The sequence below is a fragment of the Crocodylus siamensis genome, chromosome 5 (genome assembly GCF_052110815.1).
Source record: "Crocodylus siamensis isolate JL-2025a chromosome 5, ASM5211081v1, whole genome shotgun sequence".
Classification (NCBI taxonomy): Eukaryota; Metazoa; Chordata; order Crocodylia; family Crocodylidae; genus Crocodylus; species Crocodylus siamensis.
In genome coordinates, this window is record NC_143399.1 from 48,388,180 (window position 1) to 48,413,332 (window position 25,153).

General features: G+C 48.5%; 1 protein-coding gene across 4 annotated transcripts in view; it reads left to right on the top strand.

Annotated features, from left to right (window-relative positions):
* The first annotated feature begins 385 nt into the window (after nt 1-385).
* The window catches only part of PAPPA2 (pappalysin 2), a 177,471-nt gene continuing 152,703 nt past the window's right edge, over nt 386-25,153 (top strand). For 2 of the 4 annotated variants that reach the window (XM_090047138.1, XM_090047140.1), the window contains exons 1-3: nt 386-630; nt 1,710-2,364; nt 14,107-15,169. In XM_090047138.1, the coding sequence (XP_089903264.1) occupies nt 1,977-2,364; nt 14,107-15,169 (1,451 nt within the window). In that variant the 5' untranslated portion in view covers nt 386-630; nt 1,710-1,976. Of the gene's footprint in view, nt 631-735; nt 802-1,709; nt 2,365-14,106; nt 15,170-25,153 lie in introns of those variants that run through there. The other 2 variants (XM_090047141.1, XM_090047139.1) reach the window with 2 other exon arrangements.

Consider the following 25,153-nt stretch of genomic DNA (forward strand, 5'->3'; position numbering starts at 1 on the left):
TTTACTTCGGTCCTTTCTTCCCCCTCCCCGCTCCCAGTGACTCGAGTCCAGCCCACCTTTCCGCACATGTCAAACAGATGGGATCATTGTTAAAAAAAGAGAGAGAAAAAAGCCCTGTGGGATCCCAGCGCTTGGAGCGCCGGGGAGGGGAGGGGAGGGGAGGGGACAGGGCACCCCGCTCTCGCAGCTTTGTACATTTCACACATTCAAACTGACATCGGCACTCCCTATGGACCAGGCTTTTTTCTCTCGCTTTTTTTTTTTTCTAGGTGAGGGGTGGGATGGGAGGAGGGAGGAGAGGTGGGCAGAAATATGATGTCACAGCAAAACTTACAACGGGAGGAAAACACAGACATGGTTCAACTTTTTTTTTTTTTTTTTTTGAAGAAAAACTTTGGACTGCCAGGAGCTGGAGAGTGGTGAGCTAAGGAATGAGAAAGAGAGAGGGAGACTGAGCGGGAGGCTGGAGATCTGTCCGGCTGCTTGAAACCTTATGAATGGATTACTAGCAGCAACAGCCCCAATTGCGATCTCTAATAAAAGGCAAGGGCAGTGTAGGTGATGCGAGTTCTCTCCCGGTTTTAAAGGGAGACCAAAGTGAGGACGTTATTCCTCCTCGTGCAATGAATGGTATGAAGCCTTCCTTCGGGGAGGAGGGAGGGGAAAGAGCAGATCATTACTCTTCCTTTCACCTGGGTCTCTCTCTTTCCCCGCGTCTTGCTTCCGTCTCCTTTCCCCACCCGGGCACTCTTCCCCACGTGCCGAATATGCTCCGTCCGCGTCTCCCTCTCTGTCCCTCGGGTATGTTTTTTACCCCCCGCAGCAGCAGCTGCCACCTCTAAGGGGCGAGCAGGGGAGGGCGGGGGGACCCCAGGAGACTGGTCCAACATGAGACGGGAGCAAGCAGAGACCAACAGGGGACCGACCGTCCTCAGCGCTGACCGCGGCGGGCTGGCCCGGGGGGCCTGTCACACTCGGGGGAGCAAATGTTAAGGCTCTTCTGGAGACCCCCCCGGCCCTGAACGAGGTGTTTTCCCTCGGGCGGGGGACGCGTTTCTAGGCAAGGCTAAAGACAACCCCCCCACCCCAGATGAACCAAGGAGCGGGATGCTGAAGTAGCTGCTCTCGGGGAGGCACCGCTCCAGAGGGGCCGGGGGAGGGAGCGCCTTGCTCCGCGATGCTACCTGTGGCGCTCGGTGAGCACGCAGCAGGAGAGCCCCGCCGCCGCCGCGGGACCCCCGCCGCCCCCGGCTCGCCCCGCTCTTTGTTGGCGGGGCACCGCGGCTCGTGCCGTGGCGGCTCCAGCGCGAGCTGGGAATCACGTTGCCCGGCGGCTGAGCTGGTGGCGATGAGTCCCTCCCAGCCATGATCGCGCCCCCGCCCCCCCCCCAGGTGCCCCCTTATGCCCGGCTGCGGGGCCCTTTGGCTCTCCCGAGGGGAAGAAAGCGGGGGACGCGCGGTCTTTCCTGCCTGCCTGCTGGTGCCGAGCGGGCTGGCGGGACCCCGTGCCCGTGCGAGGGGGTGCTGCGGGCGGGAGGAGGGAGGAGGCGCGGGGGGGTGGGGTGATGCGCGGCCTCTGTGAGATTGGACACCGGCGGCGAGCATCCTCCTTTTTTTTTTTTTTTGGAAATAAAACAAACAGGCCGGGAGCGGCGGCCCCCGCACCACCCGCGCGGCTCAGCCCTCCCCCTCTTCTCTGCCCTCCGCAGGCACCTCGCGGGCTGAGCGGCGGCGCCGCCGAGCGCATCACCTGAGCGGCGGCGAGGAGGCCGGCACGTGGAAGCGCAGCCCGGCGATGGCCGCGCGGGGCCGGGCCTGACCCCCGGCAGCCGGGCGGCCCGCGAGCCGGCGGGAGCCGAGCGGGGTGCCCCGCGCCGCGCCCGGGCGCGATGCGGAGCGGCGGGCTCTGAAGCGGCCGGCGGGCAGCATGCCCCTGCGCTCCCCGCCCTGAGCAGCGGCGCGCGGCCGTCGGGAGCATGCGGGGCCCCGGGGCGCTGGTGCTGCTGCTGGCCGCGGGGGCGCTGAGCGCGGCGGGGGCCGGCCCGGGCACGGCCCTGCAGGGCGAGCGCTGCTGGCTGCGGGCCGCGCCGCGCCGCGCCCGGGCCGCCCCCTGGCCCCCGCCGGGGCGGGCGCGGGGCCGGCGGGCGCGGGGCGCCGAGGACACGTGGGACGAGCCCGACGCCGCTCGCCGCCGCGCCCGGCCCCGGCAGCCGGGGGGGCCGCTGGCCGCCCTGCACTTCTCCGGCAGCCGGGAGCAGCTGCTGGCGCGGCCCCGCGTCCTGGCCGAGGCGCCCCGCCACCGCTTCACCGTGGAGGTGTGGGCCAAGCCCGAGGGCGGGCAGAGCAACCCGGCGGTGCTCGCAGGTAAGCGCGGGGGCGGGGGGGCACTCCCACGAGCCCACTCCCTGCCCCCGTCCCCCAGCTCACCCTGACCCCTAAGCCTGCCCCTTCTCCCAGCTCCTGGGGACAGCGGGGAGGGTGTAGCTGAGGCAGAGGCAGCACCTGTCACGGGTGAGGTCGCATCCATTCAGCCCCACCCCGAGAGCCAAGGAGCAGAGCTCTGTGGCCCCTGGAAAGTGCTTTGCTGCTTGGCCTTTCAAGGGTCAAAGGGGCACCGTGGGTTACCTTGTGCTGGCATTTGCCCCAGTGCGAGGCACGGAGGGCCTGGCCATTCTTAGTCGGCAGCACAGAAGAGCTGTTTGGGCTGGTGGCCGTGAGTGCGCAAGGTGCGGAGCTGTGGGGGCTGGGGCCTGCTCCTCAGGGGGTGCAGAGACACGGTTCCCCAGGGTAATTCTGCAGGGACCCAGAGCTTCCTGTAGGCACCCCTTGGCCAGCGCGTCCTGGAGAATGGCACCAGGGCTGCCAGGCAATAGGAGCCGTGCCAGGGCTGATGGTCTCTATGGATGAAAGGCCGGGCAGATGCCAATGGGCTGCTGTGTTGCCTTAAAACAGAAGTATTGATCTTTCCCTTTGGGGAGTTGCACTGAACTTGCCCCTTGGGTATATGAGCTCTGTTCCTACTCTGAAGTAAGGGACTCCACGCCCAGAAGGTTTGGGCACTTCTCTGAATCTTCCAAAAACTCTGCATGCCTTGTAGCTTAGGAGACCTGTTAGGAAAAGTCTCCGTCTTGTGAGGTTTGATAACTTCTGTACCACCTGGCCAGGAACACTTTGAGGCTAACATCCATCCTGATCTTTTGGAAATCCCAGACCTAGGAGGGGTGGGGAGAAGGAGGCTGCAGGAGAGGAGGACTCCATTTCAAATGGCAAAAGAGTGGTGGGAAGGGTTAATCAAACATTTTGATCTATTAAGCAGTTTTGGGTGAAGATATGGATCAGTTCTTACTGTATACAAGCGGGTTGGTTGGTCTATTCAGCTTAGAGCAAGCTGACCTCTCCCCTGCACTCCTCTGCTCTTATAGCCATCATCATCACAGTAAAAATTTTGCCATTTAGGAATATATGAAGAATAGTATGCACATACAGGAACCAAACCTCATCTAATTTCCAGCTGTCTGAGCTGTGGCAGGTGGCAGCTGTGGCCATGACACCTGGAGTTAATCTAACCAGTTACCATGCCATCTCTGTGGGATCCCTTTAATGAAATACTGCCTGTTTTCAGGAGAGATGCGCCTGAAACAGCCCCTTCTTTCCAAGCCCAAACATCACTCAATGCTGGGGAAGTTTAGATCCAAATCTGGATCCCTTCCAGACTCTTTAGCCTGGACTATTATCTAGTTTTTATGTTTCCTTTCATCAGCTGGTTCTGGGCTAAGTAAAGCGAGCAGTTGAAAGGCTTCTTTTGGGGCATGTCCTGAGCGAATAAGGCTCCTTTAAAAAAAACCCTGCTGCATTCCTTTCTTCTGTAGGCCAGGGGGCTTTTCCCATTCTTTCCCACTTGAGTTAACCACTGCTGCTTTCCCACATTCCCAGCCTCATTTGGCAGGCTCCCTCACTGAGTCCCCTTCAACAGAGCACAGCGGCAAAGTTCCTCCTGGTGTTTGTCCAACGAACCCCATGGGAGGCCTGGCCAGAGGGAATCCGTGGCTGGTGACCACTGGGTGGCACTATTGCTGCACACAAAGGGGCCGAGCCTGGTCTTTCTGTAGCAGGAGGGAAGGAATCCTACAGATGGGGATTCCAAGGGGAGATCCTCACTCTGCACCTGTGCTGGGGGACACCTTCCCCCTAGCCAGCTCTTTGCCAGCTGACTACACAAGGGGAGAGAAGTGAAGGGGTTTGCAGGCTGAGTGTTTCCAAGAAGCTTTCCACAGTTCACTTATGTCACTGAGGTTTGTACCAATGAAAGGTGTTGCCTTGACATCCATGGATATATAAAGTCTCTATTTATTAGACAGAGTGGGATGAGCACTGAGAGCAACATCTGGGCCAGCTTCTCTCATGCCTGAAGCCACAGCCTGATTTGGAGGCACCCCTCCTAGCAACATGGGGAAAACTGGCTTGCAGCCCTGCAGTTCTCAGCCTCTCTGCTAAGGTTGCCAACAAGGGTGTCTGACATGTTGGCAGCTTTGTGATGCAGACACTTGTGGGAACCAAGGCTGCAGGCTTCTTTGGTATGGGCCAAGGAACTCCCAGCAGGGTCTGACAGCTTAGGCCAGGAGTCAATAACCTACTGCCTGTGGACCTTTGGATTCGGCCTGTGGAACCTTGACTTCTACGACCTCTGGCATGTGGGGGCTCTGCCTGCGCTGGACCGCTGTCGGGCAATGGGGCTTCAGCAGAGGGAGAGCTCTGCCTCTGCTGGCGGTAGGAAAAAGAGGTAGACAGGTGCTAGCACCCACCCCCTTCAGACCAAAGATGAGTCATTCTGGCCCTCTTCTGGAAAACATTGCCAATCTCTAGCTGAGGCCAAAATCTGCTGTGGATGGGGAGATCACCAAGTAGAAGGAAAACAGGACAGATGGGTCTGCATGCTGTTGTGAAGGTGTGACCTGACTGCCTTCGGGAATGAGTCACTTGTCTGATGGTCGATTGAGCTGCAGAGGTCGGTTGAGCTGCACATGATGGGTATCTGGTTTGATGTAGGAACACTAATGAAGACTTGGGTCAGGTGTGATATAAATACAGCCAACCATCAAGACTGAGGTCTTGTACTCCAAGGGAAAAGCCTCAGGACTGACGGAAGGCTATGCACTTACCCAAATTCAGTGTAAGCAATGCTTGTTAGCTGCAGGATCTGCCTGCTCTAGGCTTTTCCCATCTCATTAAGGCATCATACCTTATTTCTCAGAGGGCTCCAATAACAGCGTGGAAATGGACATGAAAGTGCATCTGATCCCTTCAAGTGTGTTTTATAAGCCTCAAAATTAACAGTTCCTAGGCATTTTTACCATTTATGCAGTAAACTGGAGTACAATTAATTTGGCAAATAGACAGTGAGGTCTAAGCGTTCCTGCGTGTTCACACAATTCATGCACTTAAACATGCTAATAATAGATTGCACTGGATGTACATTTATATACACACACATATACACAAATTAAATATACATAATATAAAATCACACACGTGTTGATTAGAGCTGATGTCAGGAACTACAATGAAATAGTTTACAGGTTTATATGCCTGTGTGCATGTGTAAATATGCCAAGATTAGGGGCTGGTGTGTGATGTGTGTAGGGTCAGGAACTGCAGTGAAACAGTTTGCAAGTTAATGGCTTTCATTTTTGGAGATGGATGATATTCCTGGGCATAAGTATTGCTCCTGTCATCTCTACACCTCACACAGAGTGTGACTGTTGGGTCTTTCTTTTGTCCTCTCTCCTTTAGGCCCGCTGTAGCTCAGAAGGATTCCCTCCACCAAAAGAAACTCCACTCAGTCTAAAATAAGAGCAGCTGGAATGTATTTTTTCCATTAGTTTGGCAAGAGTTTTCCATAGCAGCAGGAATTCCCTATTTCTCTGAGCAATAGCAACATCTCTGCTGCAGTAGCAGCAGCAAGGCCTGGATGACAAGAGACAGGGGCTGTGAGGGTGGGAAGGAAAAGGAAAAGCCATGCAAAAGGAAACAGGAACATGCTGTTAATTGTGCCATGTGCTTGCCTTGTAATGGGTTGCATTGCCTTCCCACCCTGTGTGCAGGAGTTTGAGGCATGTGGTGGGCCCTGCCAATAGATCAACAGTGCAGCTGTGTGCACCTAGATATCTGGTGTGCAGGTGTTGGGTTTTAGATGGAATCACTAGCCAGATTCTTTCAGGAGGTGGGGCACGTGCTACGGGGGGGGGGAGGTTCTTCATGACCACTGGCACTCACTTTAGAAGTTATAACAAGCCTCCAGCTCCAATGCTTGAATCACTCACTCACTACTCTTGCTTCTCACACTGTCACTGTCTGATTCTATCCCTCTCCACAGCTGGTAGCTCTCTGCATGGACATGCACATATATGTGTCTGCAAGCATGTGCACAGTCATGGCAGTGTGGGCTGGAGTTTGCTAGATGGAGATAGCCTTGCCACTGGAAGTGCTTTAGCTCAAGTTGAACTTGCACCTGTTCTCAGTCTGTGCAGTCTTCTTTTCACCCATGACAATAGAGGTGGGCAAAGAATATGTCACAAGTGATGTCCTGCAGTGGCCTTCAGGCTTGTCAGGGTTGTGATTTACTGGGGATGCTACACATGGCCCTGGAGTACTAGGGAGAAGGTGGGAGGACTGGATCCTTTTCTTGTTCCTAGTACCTGCTAATCAGTCACATGGGTTTATCACTTGTGGTCCCTTTCCTGTAACTTAGTATCTTCATATGTTAATAATTCTTCCCTCAGCTGGTTCTGTTGCACTAAAGATTATTCCTTTCTTGCTGACATATGGAGTTTGGCTTTGCTGTGATGTTCCCTTGCATACACTCATCCCATATGCAGGCCTCCATCCTTCCCTGTCCAGCCCTGTCATTCCTGCATCATTAGCCCTTAATGCTTTGGTAGTAATCTGTGTGAGGGAGTGGCACTGCACATCTATCTTCTGGCTTTTGCTGTCACTGATAGTTAATCTCTTTGTTCCATGTGTCATTTCCATTCTTTCCCTCCTATCTTTGGTAACAGCGAAGAATTTTTCTAAGTGATGTCATTTTGTTTTGGAATAGTTCACACACAACCTGTAGCCGCAGTCTTCTTTTTCTTAACTAGAACTGTGGGTAAAATTTGGAGATGAGTAAAAGGCTCAGTTATGCTCCCTTGATACGTTTCCTCAGTGGCCTATTAGACTGGTAAGTGGTGAAGGGGCTGCTTGATGGGTTAGAATCAACCTTGCGCAAAACCAGCCCACCTCAACAACAGCTCCTGGTTTCAAACCAGAGCATTGCTCTAGAGTAGTGTTCTGTTGTTTTTCATTTAAGTGTACAGTACTGCAAAAGAACAAGTCCAACAAAAACTCTGGGAGTTTGCTTTCATCTTTCTGTAGCTGTCTTTTAGTATTCACTAGATTCACTGGTTCCCAGTGTGTAGCCCCAGTTCCCTTTTTTTTAACTCTTTGCTGCTTGTTAGAAGCATTCAACAAATGATCAGGGATTTGTTCCTGCTCTAGAACCTCAGAAGTTTTAGTGACTAAGATTTCTTTTGGGTCACTCCCCAGCTTTCCTTTGCTGGAAAGCTAGCACAGCATGTAGCTGTTATAGGTTCTGTCCCTCAGGGTAGGACCACTTATTCATTCCAAACCAATTGCTTACAAATCACGCCCCCGCTGCTGCCCCCACCCCTTCCCCACCTCCCCCATCCTGGGCCACTTCTTTAAATGGAATTTCCACTGACTGAATTTGTAGGACACCTTTCTTGGCATTTATTACTCAGTCATTATCCCTAATGAAATCCAAACAGATTATTCCTTTATCTACTCTCAATGATCCAGACTTAACACGCAGATTCCAGAGGTCTAGTTTTTGGATGGGTCCACTTTCCCCAGTCACTGTCTATTTGAGACCCATGAAGTGTTTCACTTTTGGCATCCCCTATTCCCTAACCTTTTTAGTATGTTTGGTCTAATAACTATTATATGTGAGCCAGTGTCCACTCTTCCCAGGCATTTCACAGATCCCATTACACAGTGAATAGCTAAACTCCCATTTCTGTTACTTAACTGCCAAACAAATGCCATGGGATCAAGGGACTGATCTCTGTGTTGTCTAACTTTGCCTCTTCAGCTTGGTGTCCCACAAGTTTCCTAAACTAGAAGAGGGACTGTCAGTAATGTTGCACGGTGTCCTCACCAGCCACATCTTTATAACAGTTCTTGTTTTTGTGCCCAGTTTTTTCACATACCAGCATTCACTTGAACTGCTTCCTTTAACTTTTGTATGCATGCCAATTTCCCTTGTTCCGCAAATTGAATTCATCACTCTAATCATTCAAAAATGTCACAAACTATATTAGATTTCTCTTCTTCCATCATATGTACGTGAGACCCAGAGCTGTACTTACTACACTTTCCTTACAAGTGGCTGCTCCATGTTCTGGTACAAGGAGAGATTCTACTTCCAGGGTGTCCCACATTCTCTTAGAGTATCCTTGGCTTTCCATTACGGACCTCAGTCTGCAAGTCCACACCCAGCTAAGCATGAAAAAAACGGTCTGTTGCCAGTTTATTCTGGAAGTCTTTGTTGGTATCTCAGTGTGCCTGGAACACAAGTCTCCACAGGTCCTCTTTTGGCCTGTGTGGCATCTTTTCTTTCCCTAGTCTCTCACCTCTGTGCCAGCCAACTCTAATTAGTGGCTGGTTCCAAACCACATGTCCAGGGCATGTACCTGATCTGGATAATGCATGTTCTTTTCTGGGGGAAAGTTCTCCAGTGCCATCCGACCTGAGCTGTGCAAGCTAGCTGGTTGAAAAGCTCCTTTATGGCCTATCTTTCTATTTGTTCATTTGGGCCATGGTGCTGGATTGAGCATACCTCAAAGGTGGTAGGTTTTACATTAGTTAAACTTGTCCTTTGTCCTCTGAGCCTTGGTGGGTTACAAACAAGATGGGAAACTCTAAATATCTTAGCCAAGTCCTTAAACTGGCCCTGTTCCACATCCAAGCATCTGACTTTTACCTTGGGCTGTGACCGTTTAATCTTCTCAAGACAGTTTCTCAGCTTGAGTCTTATCCTGCAGCTCATCTTTTTTAGCAAGTTCAAATTTAGTAAAAGCATTCCCAGCCTTCCCTGTTTCACGGAAAACTTTCTGGTCCCTGGCAATTAGGTTTCTGGTTACCAGGTTGGTATGACTTACGGTCCCAAACTGGGCAAGTTGTGGCTGGATTTTCCAGTCTCTCTGGACACTCCCTTCCAACATGGATTTCATCTCCACCTGCAAGTCTTCATTTCAACCTGTTTAGGGAAACTTTCAAATGACACCTAAAATCCTTCTGTAAAGGCTCCAGCTTTTGTTTTAGAGCATATTTAATATTCTGTGGGCTGTGAGCACCTCCCTCATTTCTCCAGCTTGGGTCAACAGGAATGCCAGCTTGCAGTGTCTCTGACAGTCACATCCCAGACATGATATCAGTATTGTTCCCTTGCCTGCTCCCCAACCCCTTTTTAAAATCTGAGTGATTAGTAACATTTTTGGCCCCGTGACAATTTGTGAGGAAAAATTAATCACAGAGACAGGCATAATTTGATTAAAGCTACTAAAACGATGTCAGCCTGAGTTGGAACAGTGTCACACCAGTGCTGCACTAAGATGGATATGCTACTCCTTGTTCAGGATCCCACCTGATCTGGATGTGGTTTGGCTTCCTTAGTATTGCTAGCTTATTACAGCATTATGCATTTGCCGATAAGCTTTGCCACTCATCCCCTAATTTAAGAGATGGCATATCCAGAGATGCTGCTACTCCTTTCACTACAGCGCTGCCTGGCACCATACTGAGGTGATGACATGTTCTCCTGGGACCAAAATTTCTAAACTGAGACAAAATCCCAGTTTTTAAAATTCCATCAGAATGCCAGCATGTTATTGGTTGAGCTGGCCTTGCCCTGGCCAGACCAGGACATTTGGTGGCTGTATCTCTGATGCCATCAGGCTTGTATGCAAAGTCCCATTTCCCTGAACAGAACAGGAATCAAATAACAGGAGAACTTTCTTTGCCTGTGGTTCCAAACCTCTTTTTATCCAGCACTCAGCCCAGAATCTTTCTCAACTTTATTTCAAATATACCTTTCATGGTGTTTCTAGGTCTGTCAGGTACTTCTTTGCTGCTTCCCATCTTGACTTTTCTGCTCTTTCTGTCTCTCTTTCACAGACATACTCTTTCCCCTCCACCCTTCGTTTAGAGCAGTGGCATGTGCCTGTGTTGGGGATGGAGCTGCCTCTTGTTAAAAATGCCTGGTTACATAAAGGAGCTTAATGACTCCTTACTGTAAGCATATGAGAAAAGGATGGTGGCAACCACCCCAGTTTCAATGAAGTTTAACTTAACTTGTTACAAAATATTAGCAGTGTCTGGCATAGATGGCCAGGAGGCTGGTTTGTTTATGAGACCTGGCAGGAATGAGTAGGGTCACATTAACCTGTTTCTGCACATTTCCCTTGGACAGATTCCAAAGGCTCATGATGAGTAGCTGCTACTCCTGCTTCCGCTCATCTCTGCCCAGGCCTCCTTGAAATAGTGATGACCATAGAACGGGCAGCTACAATTTTCCCGGGAAACAAATATGCCAGAAGAAAGCAATGACGCCAGTGGAGGAATGGAAACTATGAGCTTTCCAGATAATTACTGCTGCTTAATTTGTGTGCATAGTGCCTAGAGATCACAGTGGTGGACACTCTGGATATGCAACAGGGAATAAAGCCAGGATTGGGATGGCAGGGGGTGCTGTTTAATTCATGCACCAGCTGCTTAGATACCACGGTGATGAGCAAAGTGTATATGCAATAGACAGAAAGGCAGGCCTGGAAGTGTGTTGGTGTAACTGTGTGTGGAGAAGCTTACACAAATTATATTTCAAGTCTTAGTTCTAGTCTACAAGCCAATTTAGGCATGCCAGTGGAGGTGCTCTTAAATTTAGTGTGTATTGGTTTAGTCTGCACCTTCTAATCCCAGCAAATTAAACGTAAATTACAGGTGCAAACCTGGTTTGCATCAGTTTTGTTTTGTCCATGCTGGGGGTTACCCTGTTGCACATCTGTTTAATCTATGTAAGTTAATCCAATACAACATCTGCATGTAGACAAGGCCTCAAAAACAGGCAGAGATCCCATAATAGAGAATGAGATGAGGAAGCCAGGCCAAGCTGGGGGCTTAGATGGGGACTGAGGTTTAGGATCTCTTTGGAGTTCCTCAAGCAAAAGAAAAAGCTATGTGTGCTATGCATGTGTATAACACTGCAGTGCCTGCTGTCTGGCTCTGTCTACTTGGGGGAGCTTTCACATCTGGAAGAGATTTATTTTGGTGGTGAGTGAGAGGGCAAGGGGCTGGGAGCTGCAGGGAAGGAGGTGTTGTTGTTTAAGAGTTTATCATGAAGTCTCTCTTCAAGGCGGGCTCCCAAGGCATGGTTCAGAAACACCCCATCTCAGCCTGTATACTGGATTTTCAAGATAGTTTGAATTCCATTTTGTCATCTTGAGCTGAAGGGTGGGGGGGGACATTCTTAGGCCAAGAATTCCCAAGATTTTTAAAAAGTACTTAGCAATTTGGGTGCTTGGACAGAGACACTTTGAAGTGCTGAGCACCTCCTTTATGAAAATTGGGTACCTTCAAGATGACTCACATGAGGCTTCCAAATGTCAGCAAACTCTGAATCACCAATTACTTGTAAAAAAAAATATGCCAAATTTGTTTACAAGCAAAAGTGGCCCTCCTTTAACAGAAGGTGTAATCATCAAGTTGTTTAGCTAAATTGTTGCAGAAGGCAAGGTGGACATTCTGGCTTCCAAATAAACCCAGGACATTTCAGAATAGCTCTAATTAGTTTAGTGGTCAATACTGTAGCAAATGGCAGCTCTGTAAAGTTTCAGGCTCCTGAGCAGGATGACCCACAGCATGTCAAGCTGTCCTGATTTAAAATAGCTGCAAACATATGATTCAGTCCCTTATAATGACTGATGCCCAGCCTAACAGTGATAGATTTACCCCTGGATGAATCAGGGCTATATTTGTCACACTTTCAAGATGCCTGCCTATAAACACCTGCTCATTCCTCATGTTTTAATGTGCATGGCTCCAGGTTTAAGCCCTGTATTCATATGAGTCTGTAGCCTAAGTGCCTTAGGAGCTGAAGTCTGATTTCTAATGTGACAATGACATTTAGAAGTCATGCCTGTGAGCTTCACTGAAAGGCATTTTTTCCATAATTTTATTCAATATGCACAGCAGGTGCAAAGGAACCTGAGGCCAAATCCATCCGTGGTGAAAACCACCTACTATTAAGTTACACCTGGGAGAAAGCAGGGAGACCTGCAGACTGTATGGCTGTAGAGTGTGGGTAGCTCGCATTACACCTGCTCTTGCAAGAAGGGACTGAGTCCCTCCATTTTTTGCTCCCTTTCTGACCCTCGCCTGTCTGTGCTGAATGCATGACTGAAAAGAAAACTGGAGCATAAAGGAAAGCCATAAATCTGCCTGGACGCTGTTGGGGAAATGATTCCCGGAGGAGTCTCTTTTGCTTTGGGCTGCTGCATTCTGATTCTTAAAAGCTTTGGCCCACAGATAAAAAGCTTAGCGTCTAATCCCATCCCAGAGGAACGCTATACAGAGACTGCCTCAAGACCACCTCCATTCGCCTCAGATTTTCTCCCTCTCCTCTCACACCTTCCATTTGTTTTTCCCCCTTTCATTTACTTTTCCCTTGCTCCATTATTCTGTCCATTTCCTTGCTTCTCTCTCTGTTCCTCCACCTGCTTGGGGAAGGCCATGCTAATTGCTTCTGCAGATGGCAGTGGCCCCAGGCAGAACACCCAGAGGTTCGTTGTCTGGACTTGGATCAGGTTAATTTACGCTTGTGTGTTTAACCTGGCCAAAACTTCCCCTCCTTTCCCCTCCCCAAAACATAAAAACAGATGACATGTGTTTTGAGTTATCGCTTCTGGTGTTGCTTTCCTGGCCCATGCTGCCACTTTAAATAGCTCTTCGTTCCCCTGAAAGGCAGTGGGGCTTTGTGGGTTGGCTAGCTCACAGCAGTGGCCTGATAGTGCCCAAGGACTCCATCAGTGGAAAGTTCCCCAGCAGACCAAGTTGCATGGGGTTCCCTTGGCATATCTTACAGTGAATTTCAAGGTAATTCAAAGCTTTCTTAGACTGGTGCCTTCTGCCTGCCAGCTTGAGTTCCAGCTGGGCAGCTTTACCAAGGAAGTGCCTTGCGAGTCACAGCTCCATCTGGAGCAGTGTGAGGCTCAGAAGAGTAGTCTCTGCCAGTAAGAACTATGGCACTGGCAGTGTGAGATTCCAGGCAGCAGTTCTGTGACAACACCAGATGTTGTGCCAGATGTGGAAGCTTCCTTGTGGTAGTGCCAAGAGCCATTTAGTTATCTTCCAAGAGAATGTAATGTTCAGCTCTTGCCAACGCTTGCCAAGAACCTGGGTCATGCCCTAGTGCCTGAAGATGCTGGGGCAAGAAGGGAAAGCAGGACCGGCACTGGAAAGGAGAGGCCAACTGTGTTTAAAAGCTGGATTGAGATGGGGTGGAGGGAAATCTCTGGAGAGCAATGAGCAACATCATGGAAAGGCTACAGCATCATGATAGGCACCAGTGCATGAAGTCCCCTTGATCATGTAGCAGTGTCAGAGCATCATTTTGCTCAGTAGTAGAATCTCACTCATCCTCCTAGTGTTCTCCTTGGTTTCTGTGAGCAGGGAGAAGCCCACCCCCATGGACTGTGGTGGCGATGTCATCTCTATATTCTGCCTCCTGCATCCCCCCGGAGCTCCTCTACCACTACTGCTCTCTGGGGTTCCTACTCCACCATGGGAGAGGGGTAAGGGGGTGGCTGTGCTCTACCAGCTTCTCCTCCCTTCTAACCCAACAGAGCAAATCTGTCTGAGATCCAGCTTCCAATGGAGGGGGAGTGGGGCCAAGTCCACTGCCTTCCCCCAGCTGCCTTTGTGTTATGTATCTTGGCATTCCTCACTTTGGTGTGTTTTATCTTACAAGGTCTCCTCTCTCCTACCATCCTACAGGTGTGTTTGACAATTGCTCCCATGCAGTCAGCAACAAGGGCTGGGCCCTGGGAATTCACTTGTGGCAGCACCTAGGGAAGAAAGATGCCCGCTTCTTTTTCTCTCTCAGGACAGACCGGATGAAGAGAGCCACTGTAGTTTCTGGGTACCACCGATATCGACCCAATACCTGGACCCACGTGGCTGCTACCTATGATGGGCAGTGGATGACTCTGTACCTGGATGGGGTGCAGGTGGGCAGAAATGACCAGCAAGCAGGTGCCTTGCACAGTGCCTTCATGGCCTCCTGCCGCACCTTGATTCTGGGAGGGGACACTTCTGAGGATGGGCACAACTTCCGTGGACACCTCATGTCCCTGGCTCTCTGGAACATAGCCCTGCCCCAGGACAGGCTGCAGCGTGGCTTCTTACAGGTGACTGAGGGTGGGGATGCTGCCTTGGTGCTCAGCACTAGCTTTGCCCGCCTGGAGGAGCAGTGGGCAACATTCAAAGATGGAGGTTACCCTCTGCTTGAGAACCTCCCAATGCCAGAACCTGATGTTCTCTTTCCACTAGCACCCCCTGAATGTGGGCAAACGGTCTGTGACAACGTGGAGTTGATCTCCTACTACAACAGGCATTGGCCGCTGCGCAGTGAGAAGGTGGTCCGCTACCGTGTAGTCAACATCCACGATGACCACGGGCTCCAACCTACCGTCAGCCGGGAGCAGATCTCACGTCAGCACCAGGCCCTGAGTGAAGCCTTCAGTCGTTACAACATCACCTGGCAGCTGACTCTCCATGAGGTCTACAACTCCTCATTGCGCCACCGCACGGTCCTAGTCAACTGCGAGCCCAGCAAGATCGGCAATGACCACTGTGACCCTGAGTGCGAGCACCCTCTGACTGGCTATGATGGGGGTGACTGTCGTCTGCAAGGGCGTTGCTTCTCCTGGAAGAGGCGGGATGGTATCTGCCACATGGAGTGCAACAACATGCTCGATGACTTTGATGATGGAGACTGCTGTGACCCCCAGGTGACTGATGTCAGGAAGACCTGCTTTGACCCTGACTCACCTGAACGGTAAGCTGAGGGAGGTTTGCGGTCAGGGTAGACACAGGTTTGAAGTTCCCACACAACCATACTCTGGAAATCAGTACCCCATGGTGTTCCAGTCTTGGGCTCCCAAGCTACCCCCCAGCTCTGTCAGTGAACCTCTGGGTGCATCCAGCCCACCCATGTCCCTCCATGTTTAGACCTGAGTTCCTGTTGCCCACAGTTCTTCCAAGTCCTGCCCCTTAGCAGCCCCTGCTATTCTGTCCTTAGCTGGAGCTCTTCAAAGTCATCTGATTCCTGACCTGCTGTTTGTTCACCACTGTTGTGAGACATCTCCATCCTCACACAGCCTCCAAATCTATCTTGGCGCACTTTATTCCTGATTTGCAGTATTTCTGCTATTCCAATTCTGAGAGAAGATTGCCATTTACTCACTTCACAGTGGTGTTTTTTGTTGTTCCCGTTGTTGTTGTGAATAGTGCATAAATATCTAGTAAGTCAGAAGAGTCAAAGGTCTGCTTGGACCAAATGGCCCATTTGGCTAGCATGGCAAAGGGAGACAGTTTCTGTAGCCAGTAGCATACAGGGGATTGAAATGGCTGGCATCATGTCCAGAGGCTTTTGTCTCCCCAAACTGAATGACTGTGTTCCCATTTACAGCTGGATTGACTGGGATCAGCCTGCAGTAGACTCTCAAAGCAAGCTTCAGACCTATGAAGCTATTGCAAGATGCCTTCACTGCTCTGCCACCCACTGCATCTGATGAGACCCAGAAAATGCATCTCACCTTCTATGTAACTGTGACCTGTAACCAGGTCATCAGAGATGAGAACTGAGCATCCAGGGAGAGAACTTGTCTAATTTAGGGCTCCCCTGATTCACTTGTTGCCTGCTTGCTTGTGGCAGACAAAATGCTAGGGCAGCATGGAAAAGCCAGATTGTGCTAATGAATCACTCTTTCTTTTTGTTTAAATGAGCAATGGAGATAGATGGAGAATTTCATACACACATCTTCAGCAATCTCCATAGTTATCTTTAATAACTGTCCCCTTCAGTCAGCCAGATCTTCTCAGCGCAAGTGTCTTTGGAGTGGAATTTCCTTGGCACATTTTTTAAATTTCTTCTTTAAAAAAAGAAAAGAAAAGAGAGAATAGTAGGAACTTCAACTCTCTGGAGTTTCTAAGTTCTGCAGAAAAGCTGGCAATAGCACGACCTAATTCCATAATGTGAAAACATATGGTGACCCCCCATTTCCTCACACAATGCCCTATCCCACGCTTAAAGGGGAAGGGCCTTATTATTCCTTAAGAACTCCAGGAGACAAAGTTGAAGTCCTGTCAGAGCAAGACCCCCCCGGAAGCTGTGCAAGGTCCTAACTCCTTTCCCAGGCCCCTTGACCTGGGTCCTGTGCATCTATACCTTCTTCCAGAGGCAAGCAGTGTAGAGTGGGGAAAGGAAATAGATTCTACCCCATCTCTTCTTTGTAACTGAGTGGGGTTGACTCCCACTGAGCCCATTACTTCTCTGAGAAGCCTCACAGGCCACAGTTATCCATACAGAGGGACCATATCTGGATTAAACTCTCCCCGAGCTCCTTGGCAGCTTGGCTGTTAAGTGCAACACCATCAATCTGGTTGTAAGAGGTGTCTTTTTCCAGCTGTCTCTGCAGGGCACTTGGCCAGCAATGGAGCAGCCACCATTAATCATTATTGCTGCTATTATTATTACTTACTAACATGGGCCAACAACATGCTAGCTGGTGGGAACCCAACAGCCTTGCAAGAGGGGCCAGGAATCCCTGAAAGTACCCTAGGTTGCCTTCTCCGTGGGCATCTTCTCTGGCTTATCAAGTCTCCATCTTTTCCTTTTGGGTACCCAACCCCCCAGGAGAGGGAGCCTTCAGAGTATGGAGGCAGAGAGGGGTACAGACAGTAAAGGGCAGCATATGCAGCAGCCATCTCTTACCCTTCCATTCCTAAGGCTCCAGTGGCATCAGCATGAGGCTTTTATGCAGACATCCCCTAGTCTGTTTGCACCTTCAGGTCTTGTTGACCAGGCAGTCAAGGTAGCTGAGTAGTCCTGGACAACCTGCAGTAGCCCTGTGCTTTACAGGCTAAAGGCTAGAGACTGATCCCTTGAGCTATGTTAAACAGCATCTGCAGTGTTGCTTTATTGTCTTCAAATGGGGAAACAAGGAAAGCCTAGAGTAAGGCACTGCTCAGAGTATGTGAGTGTGCTGGAATCGAGCCTCTTGTGAAAATCCTTGTGGGGATCATCCTTGGCAAGACACCCAGAGGTTCTGACCAAAGCCACATGTTGCCAGTGTGCTCCTAGACACTTTTTTCCCTGATAAATGTCTGCTTTTGGTCTCCAACTGTGTTGGCACTCAGCAGTGTCACTATTAAGGGGTGAGCAGGACACCAGTTTAGGGCACCAGCTTAAGAGAGGGTGCTGATATGGCTTCCTTCCCTGAATCTTTGCATGGCAGGCACAGCCCTGCACTGCCTGGCTATTCGAACTGGGTAGGTGGTCCCATATCCAATAGCGGATCTTGGTGGGGAGGGAGGTAAAGTGATGTTCTCCCTCCTGGGGAGGCTTTGCCCTGAGCCTTCCTGAGTGGGTTGTTCCCCATGCTGCCTGTCCCTCAACCACAGCTCTCCTCCCACTCTCTCTTCTCCTCTCCCCAACAAGCCGCTCTTCAGTAGTCAGCATAATTCAAGGCCTTGCCTCTCACTTCCAGCTCCAGGTGCTGAAAGAACTTGTGATGCCTCTCGTAGTGATGGAGTACTTTTTAAAAAGAAAAGAGCATGTGTTGGTTTCTGATGGGGAACTATCATTTCTTCTCTGTACATGAAAACAAATGGGTTTGCTTGAACTTAGGTTCTGTTCAGAGGTAATCTTTAAACCTGGTGCATATCAACCAGAAAAGGGGAGATATCAAGTTGTCTTCAATAGAGTTATCCCTCTGCTTTGGTAGGGAGCTAAGATGCAGCCTTATCTGAAGGAGAGAGTGATAGGGAATGCAGAGAGACCTTTAGGGATCCATTGGACGCAGTCTTCCTTGCTGTGTCCTGGGCTTGTGTCCTGCACCCCTGGATGTTGAATATTATCCTTCTTCTGCTCTTCTTGCTCTCTTTGAATGGGGTGCAAGTGACTTCACCGGACTTGAAGCAGCAGGAAACCAAGGCCTGTAGCCTTATCAATGCAGCCTATGTTTTCGAAGTGTTAGCCACTTTGGGAGCCTTGGTATCAGGAGGCTGAACTGGAGAACAGTTAAAAGGGAGACATTTTCAGGAAGTGTGAGCTTCCCCCTCCTCTGTATATCTGAGTCTCTACTTGCACACCCAACATTTCTAGTCACTCTTGAGCTGCATCTAGTCTCTGACAAAATTGTGTTGGATGAGATGTGAAGCAAGCAAGGCCCTTCAAAACCAAGCCCCAGCACACAGGCTTCAGAGCACATCATAAGGTATACACTCCTGTGCAAAGAGAGTATTAATGCATATGCCACCCAAGTGGCAGATCCACTGCCGCCATTGTGCCAATGATGGTGATGGATGTGATATTTGAATGCTTGGCCAGGGGACCTTGGCCACCCTGCTCTAGTGAGTGATGAGACGAAACAGGCACTTGCACAAATCTCCCAGAGTCAACAAGCAAAGCCATGACAAAAGCAGTCCTTTCCTTCCTGATTTTCTTCGGTATTCTCGCAATCAGAGAGGATCTGAGCCCAGCGCACCTTCTGTCAGTTGCACTGTCCAATGTACTTTTCTGATTGGGATGGGGAGAATACTGCCATGTTTTGTTTAGTCCTCTTATCAAGTTGGAGTCAATTGTTCCCTTTGTATTGGCCCATGTGTGTGTAAATGAGTGTGTGTGGACCTGGCTCTCTGTTGGAGAGGTTTTCGGTTGCACTGGCTACTTGTTAGGGTGATGCGAACAGGTCTCAGTCATTCCTGATTGAAAGCTCCATCTAAGTGGTGGATGCAATGAGGACTGTAGGATTCACAACAGACAGGACCTGATAGGATAAGGTTCAACATAGGGCTTCTGGGGCAAGTACTTCATCTCCCCTCTTCCTCTCAAGCAGCTCTGCCAGCTGGGCCCTGGGGTCACATGGGTGCTGGCCCAGCTCAGTTTTATTCATAAGCCAGGCTTTTATGTATCATCTGAAGGGCACTTATCACAAGTGGAAATATAGATATATAGATGATCTACTCAGGTCCCTTCTGACCCTACAAACTATGAAACTAAGGCAGACAGAAATGGAAAGCGGGCATCTGAAGGGTGATGGTTGGGAGATGGGTCAGAGGAAAAGAGAGCAGACCCTCCTAACCTTTGGCTTTCCTTACTCTTCTCCTTGCTTCTTGTTTCACTGGACTGAGAAAATACAAGGAGAAGACAAAAGAGGCTTTCTGCTCATGTTCATCTGTCCCCATAGTGCTCACCTGAGTAATACTGCTGGAATTCTGTTAGAGCCCTTCGTCATGAGAACTTCCTCCTGCGACGGAAACCTTCCAGATATCCTGTCTCTCAGGCTTTATGTTTTCAGAGTGCTCTTCAAGCATTAACTAATTAATCCTTGTTGCACTCTTATGGGATATTGTAGTCATTCAAGGATCCCAGGGCATTTTCCCAACAGCAGGGAAAATAAACCTGGTATCCTGGTTAAATGCCAGGACAATAATTCTGCCAACCTGACTTCTCTTGATTTGCTTTCTGCTCTCAGGTAGTTGTATCATGTTGCTGGGCACTGTCCAATGGCATTCTGCCTGCAGAAGTGGCTGGTGTGTTGGAGGTGATGGACTGATTCTTATTGTTTGTGGATAGTTAGCCAAGTGCTTTGATTTCACAGGTTTCATAGACATTAGGGCTGGAAGGGACCTTGGAAGATCATCGAGTCCAGCCCCCCGCCCAAAGGGCAGGAAGTCAGCTGGGGCCCTAGGATCCCAGCAAGACAAGCATCCAATTTCTCTTGAAGGTATTCAATGTAGGTGCTTGAACCACCTCCGCTGGCAGACTGTTCCAGACCTTGGAGGCTCGGACAGTAAAGAAATTCTTCCATATGTCCAGCCTGAAATGGTCTCGCAGTAGTTTATGGCCATTCAACCTTGTCATTCCTTGGGGCGCTCTGGTGAACAATCGTTCTGCCAGGTACTGGTGGTCACCCCTGATAAACTTATAGATGGCCAGGTCTATCTTAAAATTAAAGTGGTATATATTGGTGCTGTTCTGTTGAAGTCAGTGACCAAATACCAGTGTATGCACAAGCAGAGAAGTTAGCCCTGCTGTTTTTTTAGGGAGTACTTCTGCTCAATTGGGACCTCAAAGAGTTGAATGTAAGGAGCTGTAATGCAGTGAAAGTTAAAGAGAAAAGGGGAGCGTGTAGAACTTAAAGAGAGGTCTTCAAAGTGGCAGCCAAGGGGAGAATTGAAACAAAAATGAAATTGAACTGAGAGAAGGCAGGACAATGGGAGACCTGTACTTAGATCCATGCAAAATCTTGTACTCCCATAATTGCAAAGGCGGTCAGGTCCTCCACAGGTGATTTATGCCAACTGAAGATCTTGGTCTAAGCATTCAGTGTTGATGGTAAACTCCCTGGTACAGCCAGCCAGAAACAGATATTTTGTTGATGGGGAATCCAGATATTTAAAATTTTTCTTTCTTTCCACATTGGAATGAAAAGTTGAAATCCTGGGAATTTTTCACAAACTGAAATATTACAAAATGTTTCACTCCAAGCTGATCAAAATGTGTCATTTTGACTAAAACATAACATACAACCCAAGCAAAAAACAAAGCATTTAGACTATTAGGAATGAAATGTGTAGATCATTTCTTGTTAAAAAAAAGGACAAACTGGATATGTTCACCAAAGACGCTTTGAATTAGTCCAGTCAAAGTTCCCTGGAGATGCCTGCCTTTTCCGCAGGAAAAGTTTTGAGCAGCTCTCATCTGCAGGTGGGGATGTTAGTGCACCATCCAGTTTCAATGCCTTGTGCTCTTAGGTCTCTCCCAAGGCAAGCCCCATGTGCAACCTGCTTGCCAAGACAGTTAAGTTGCAAATCTTGTAAGAAACCAAAAGACCTATCATAATTTCCAGGGGAATTTCCTCCTAGGCTTTAACAGCCATAAGCCAGCCTGTACTTATGAACACCTGAGAGAGGCTTGGTAGGCTGTCTGCCAAGTAGCATGTGTATCAGCTGCATGTCTATCTCCTCTTCTGCAATGGCACTTTGTTAGCAGGCCTTGCATGGAATGAAAGAGCCTCAAGGACTTCTTACCTCTGTGTGTGGGTGCACAAGGGCAGTCCATGTGTTCTCTATGTTGTGTGCAGTGCTGAAGTTTCTTGAAACTGCTTTTCTTCCCCATGGCATATGATTGGAAAGAAAGGGCAGGAAAGGTGGGCAGGATGTGGGGCCATGGCCATACCCACAACAGGCCTTTGGCATATTGGCACCCTCTAGCCCTGACAAAGGGAAGGATGAACAGAAAAGAAATTGTTTCTTTCCCTCATCATAAATAGTTATTCCATTGCTGGCCACTGCTGTGCAGTGTTAGCACAGCAGGCTCGATCCCCAGTTGGACTAAATGATCTCTTGGGGTGCCTTCCAGCCATACTTGTCTATGATAAAAAAGATGTTAGATGAAACTGTGCAACACAGAGGGCAACACTAGGAGCTTTCTAGAGAGCTTTGACTCATGCAGATGTTTTAAATTCAGAATAAAAGGAGCCAGGCCTGATATTCACCTACAAACATTGCCCAGCATGTTAGTTTGGCTTCACTAAGATGCATGTAAATGTGTGCCTCAGGTTTTCCGCAGAAGACTCTGCCTTCTGAGCTTTGCGCTTGGGAGCTCCAGGAGTAAATGGACACAACATTCCAGAACTAGACTCAGTCAAAATCATAGTGTTCCGCCTGATTTCATGTTAAAACCATGATTCCAGCTCAATGCCAGAACATAAATCACTCCCTTTCTTGGAAACTGAGCCCAGTTTCTGCTCAAGGTTTGTGGATACGAGCTTCAAGTTTGTAACAAATCTCCAGACTGAAGGAACTTCATGTGGTTTTGTGGTTTTGCTGTGAACATTTTAGGCAGTTCTGGTACTTTTACCTTTCTTGATAGAGCAATAGAAATTGTGTGGTCTAAGCAAATGTATGTGTGGTTTATTTTTTGTTGTAAGGAAAAGCAGATACTGTGAGCTCTGTAGTCCTGAATCTACCACATTTTTTTTCAATCTGTGGAGTTTTAGATGATTCAACATTATATCAATTAGTCAAGATTATAGTTGGCTTTGAAAAAGTCCAGAAAGGCCTATCACAGCCAAGGGTAAGGGTAACACAATGGCAAAATGAAAATCACTTTTGACAAATGCAAGGGCAATAGACTTTGTAAGGCATATTTTCAATTGCTCAGGTGCTGTATTCTAAATTGTAGAGAAGAGAGAAGTAGGGCTGAAACGGATCAAGGTTGCCATAGTGGACTGCTCAATTAACCCCTGCTCGCTGTGTCCTGGAGGTAAAAAAAACACAAATAAAATCTTAACATAGAGATTAGATTTACAGAAAAAATGTTGAATGCATTGTAGTGCCACTATCTATAAATCAATTATATGTCTTCCCTTGGAATAGTGTTCAGTCCTTGGCACTTTATCTGAAAAAAGGTCTGGCAGAAATAGAGCGGGTTGAGAGATGGGCAGCAAGGATTGTCAGAAACTTGGACAGACGTCCTTGGGAGAAGAGCTTGAAAGACTGGGATGGTAACTTTAAAGGGGTAATGAAAATGCGATGTCTACATTGCACAGTTAACTTGGGTGATAAGCTTCCAAGTCTGAGTTTGAAGGTCAGCTTGGCTTAAACGAGCCTCCCCATCACCTTGCTGTTTTCTCAGTGTTTCTACACTGACTTGTGTGTTCCATGGGGCCGTAGTCCCTGGTTTCCTTGCATTGAGACACTTCAATTCTTTCCCATTCAACAAAGGAACTTGGTGTCCCAGTACATCCTGGAGGCCAAGAGTTCACCACTATTAAAAAAAATGGATCAGACATTTATGGAAGCAATGAGATCCTCCAAAATTATATGGATTTTTTTTAAGAAGGTGTGTAAACCCTCACATTTCAGGGCATAAATCAACCACTAACAGAAGAGGTAGAGAGCAGTTTTCCCTATAGGCAGGTTATACCATGTTTAGCCACTGCTGGATTGGTTATGTTCTCTGCCTGGTCACCATTGAAAAGAGAAGGCTGTGCCAGATGAAGCCCAAGTCTGTTTTTCCAATTTCTGTGTTCCTTTACGATACAAAAAACCTTTCTGTTATGGACTCAAAACTAGGGTAATCTAGCAGGTATTTCTGAGAAAACAGGCAATGGTTGGGTGCTCTACATAAGACCAAAATATCTTGAGAGACCAGTTTGGAGGATCGATGGCTGCACATGCTCCTGTGATGAGGACCAGTGGGACTCAAGCCATGCAAAAAGCTTTGATTGTCCTTCTGTCCAGAGGTGAACTTCACCCTGGGTAAACAGAAGATCTAGTTCTCCACACATGGCAGTGCCCTTTCATGCTACCACATCCAGATTTTAAGCTATTTTATAAAAGACTTTTTAAGGTAAAGAATATCCTTGCAACAAATACAAGCTCCTGCCAATAAAAGACCCCAAAAGCAATGTTGTTTGCAGTAATTTTGCACTGGAGAGTTGTTTTACTGGTTTAGCTGCCTCTCAAGTCAGCCAACCCTCTGCATATCATACCTGTAGGAGACATTTAAGGAGGGTGTTGCTTTGCTTGTCTGTGTAACAGAATCACAAGTGTTGCCAGAAAAGTAGCTTGTTCTCTGACTTTTCCCCTTTTTATCCTGATTAAAAAGCATTTTGGGGGAGTTGTTGCAGTGTGGTGCCAGAGTCATCAGGAACTTTGTGTTGATTTGCTGCAGAAATGCATCTTACCTTGCTTGAGTGCCTTTTTAATTAATCCTTGTGAGGGGGGAAAAAGTGATGGCAGCTCATTAGCAGCAATTAACACTCAGCAAGCATCACCCTCAGGCAGTGAGTCAACTAGATCCTGTTGTGTCATTACTTATGCAAAACAGAAAACCACAGGAGACTGGATGACTAAGAGGACATGGGCAGGGTTGTGGAGCATTTCACCTCCAGGTGTCAAGTGGAGCCCAGACAAGGTAGAAGAGAGGTGATTTGATGAGTTTCAGTCCACTTCCTAGTGAAGAGATGTCTTCATCCCATAAATCACCTGGCAGCCAATGCGGAAAGAGACCAAGAGCTTACCAACATGGGGACAGTCAGGAAAGAAAATCCAAAATAGTTGAAGATGAAATTCTACAATGGATTAGTTAAACTGCACTAAACCTCCTTGTGGATGTTCTTATTTGGAATTAAATTTGAATTGGAACTATTGTATCTTCCTGTGCTTTGAAAGTGAAGTAAGCCAAAAGGAAATTATGGCCACTTGTGGGAGTTAACTAATCCATTTCTACAAGTTAATAAATCAACTTGTGGGTTAACTAATCCATTTCTAAAAGTCAATTCAGAGTAGGTTTCCTGAGTGTTGCCTCATAAACAAGCCCTAAGGGATGAACAGGCCGGGAATTATTCTTCCGGTCTTCACAGCAACACACACAGCAGTAGGTGTGGAGAGCAAGACGTATGGTTGTCAGTCACAGAGCACGCAGCATGCAGCCAGTCACTCAGGCTTTCCAGCACCAGGGCTAGGGACAGAAGTTACACATAAATCGGTTTAAGTGATCAGAAACTGGTTTAAACCTGTAACAGAATAGAAACTCAGTGCACATAAACCGGTTTCAAAATGGCTAAAACTAGTCTAAGATAAATCTGGTTGCATGTAATATTAGAATTAACTGATCTGGGTCATACCAGTTTATGAAACTTCTGTCCCTGACCCCTTTCTGGTTCAAGTTAAATCAGAGTCCCCCAGCATGCTTTGCTAGGTGGAGCAGTGAGGGCTGGCTGACAAGGGGGTAGAGGGGGCAAGC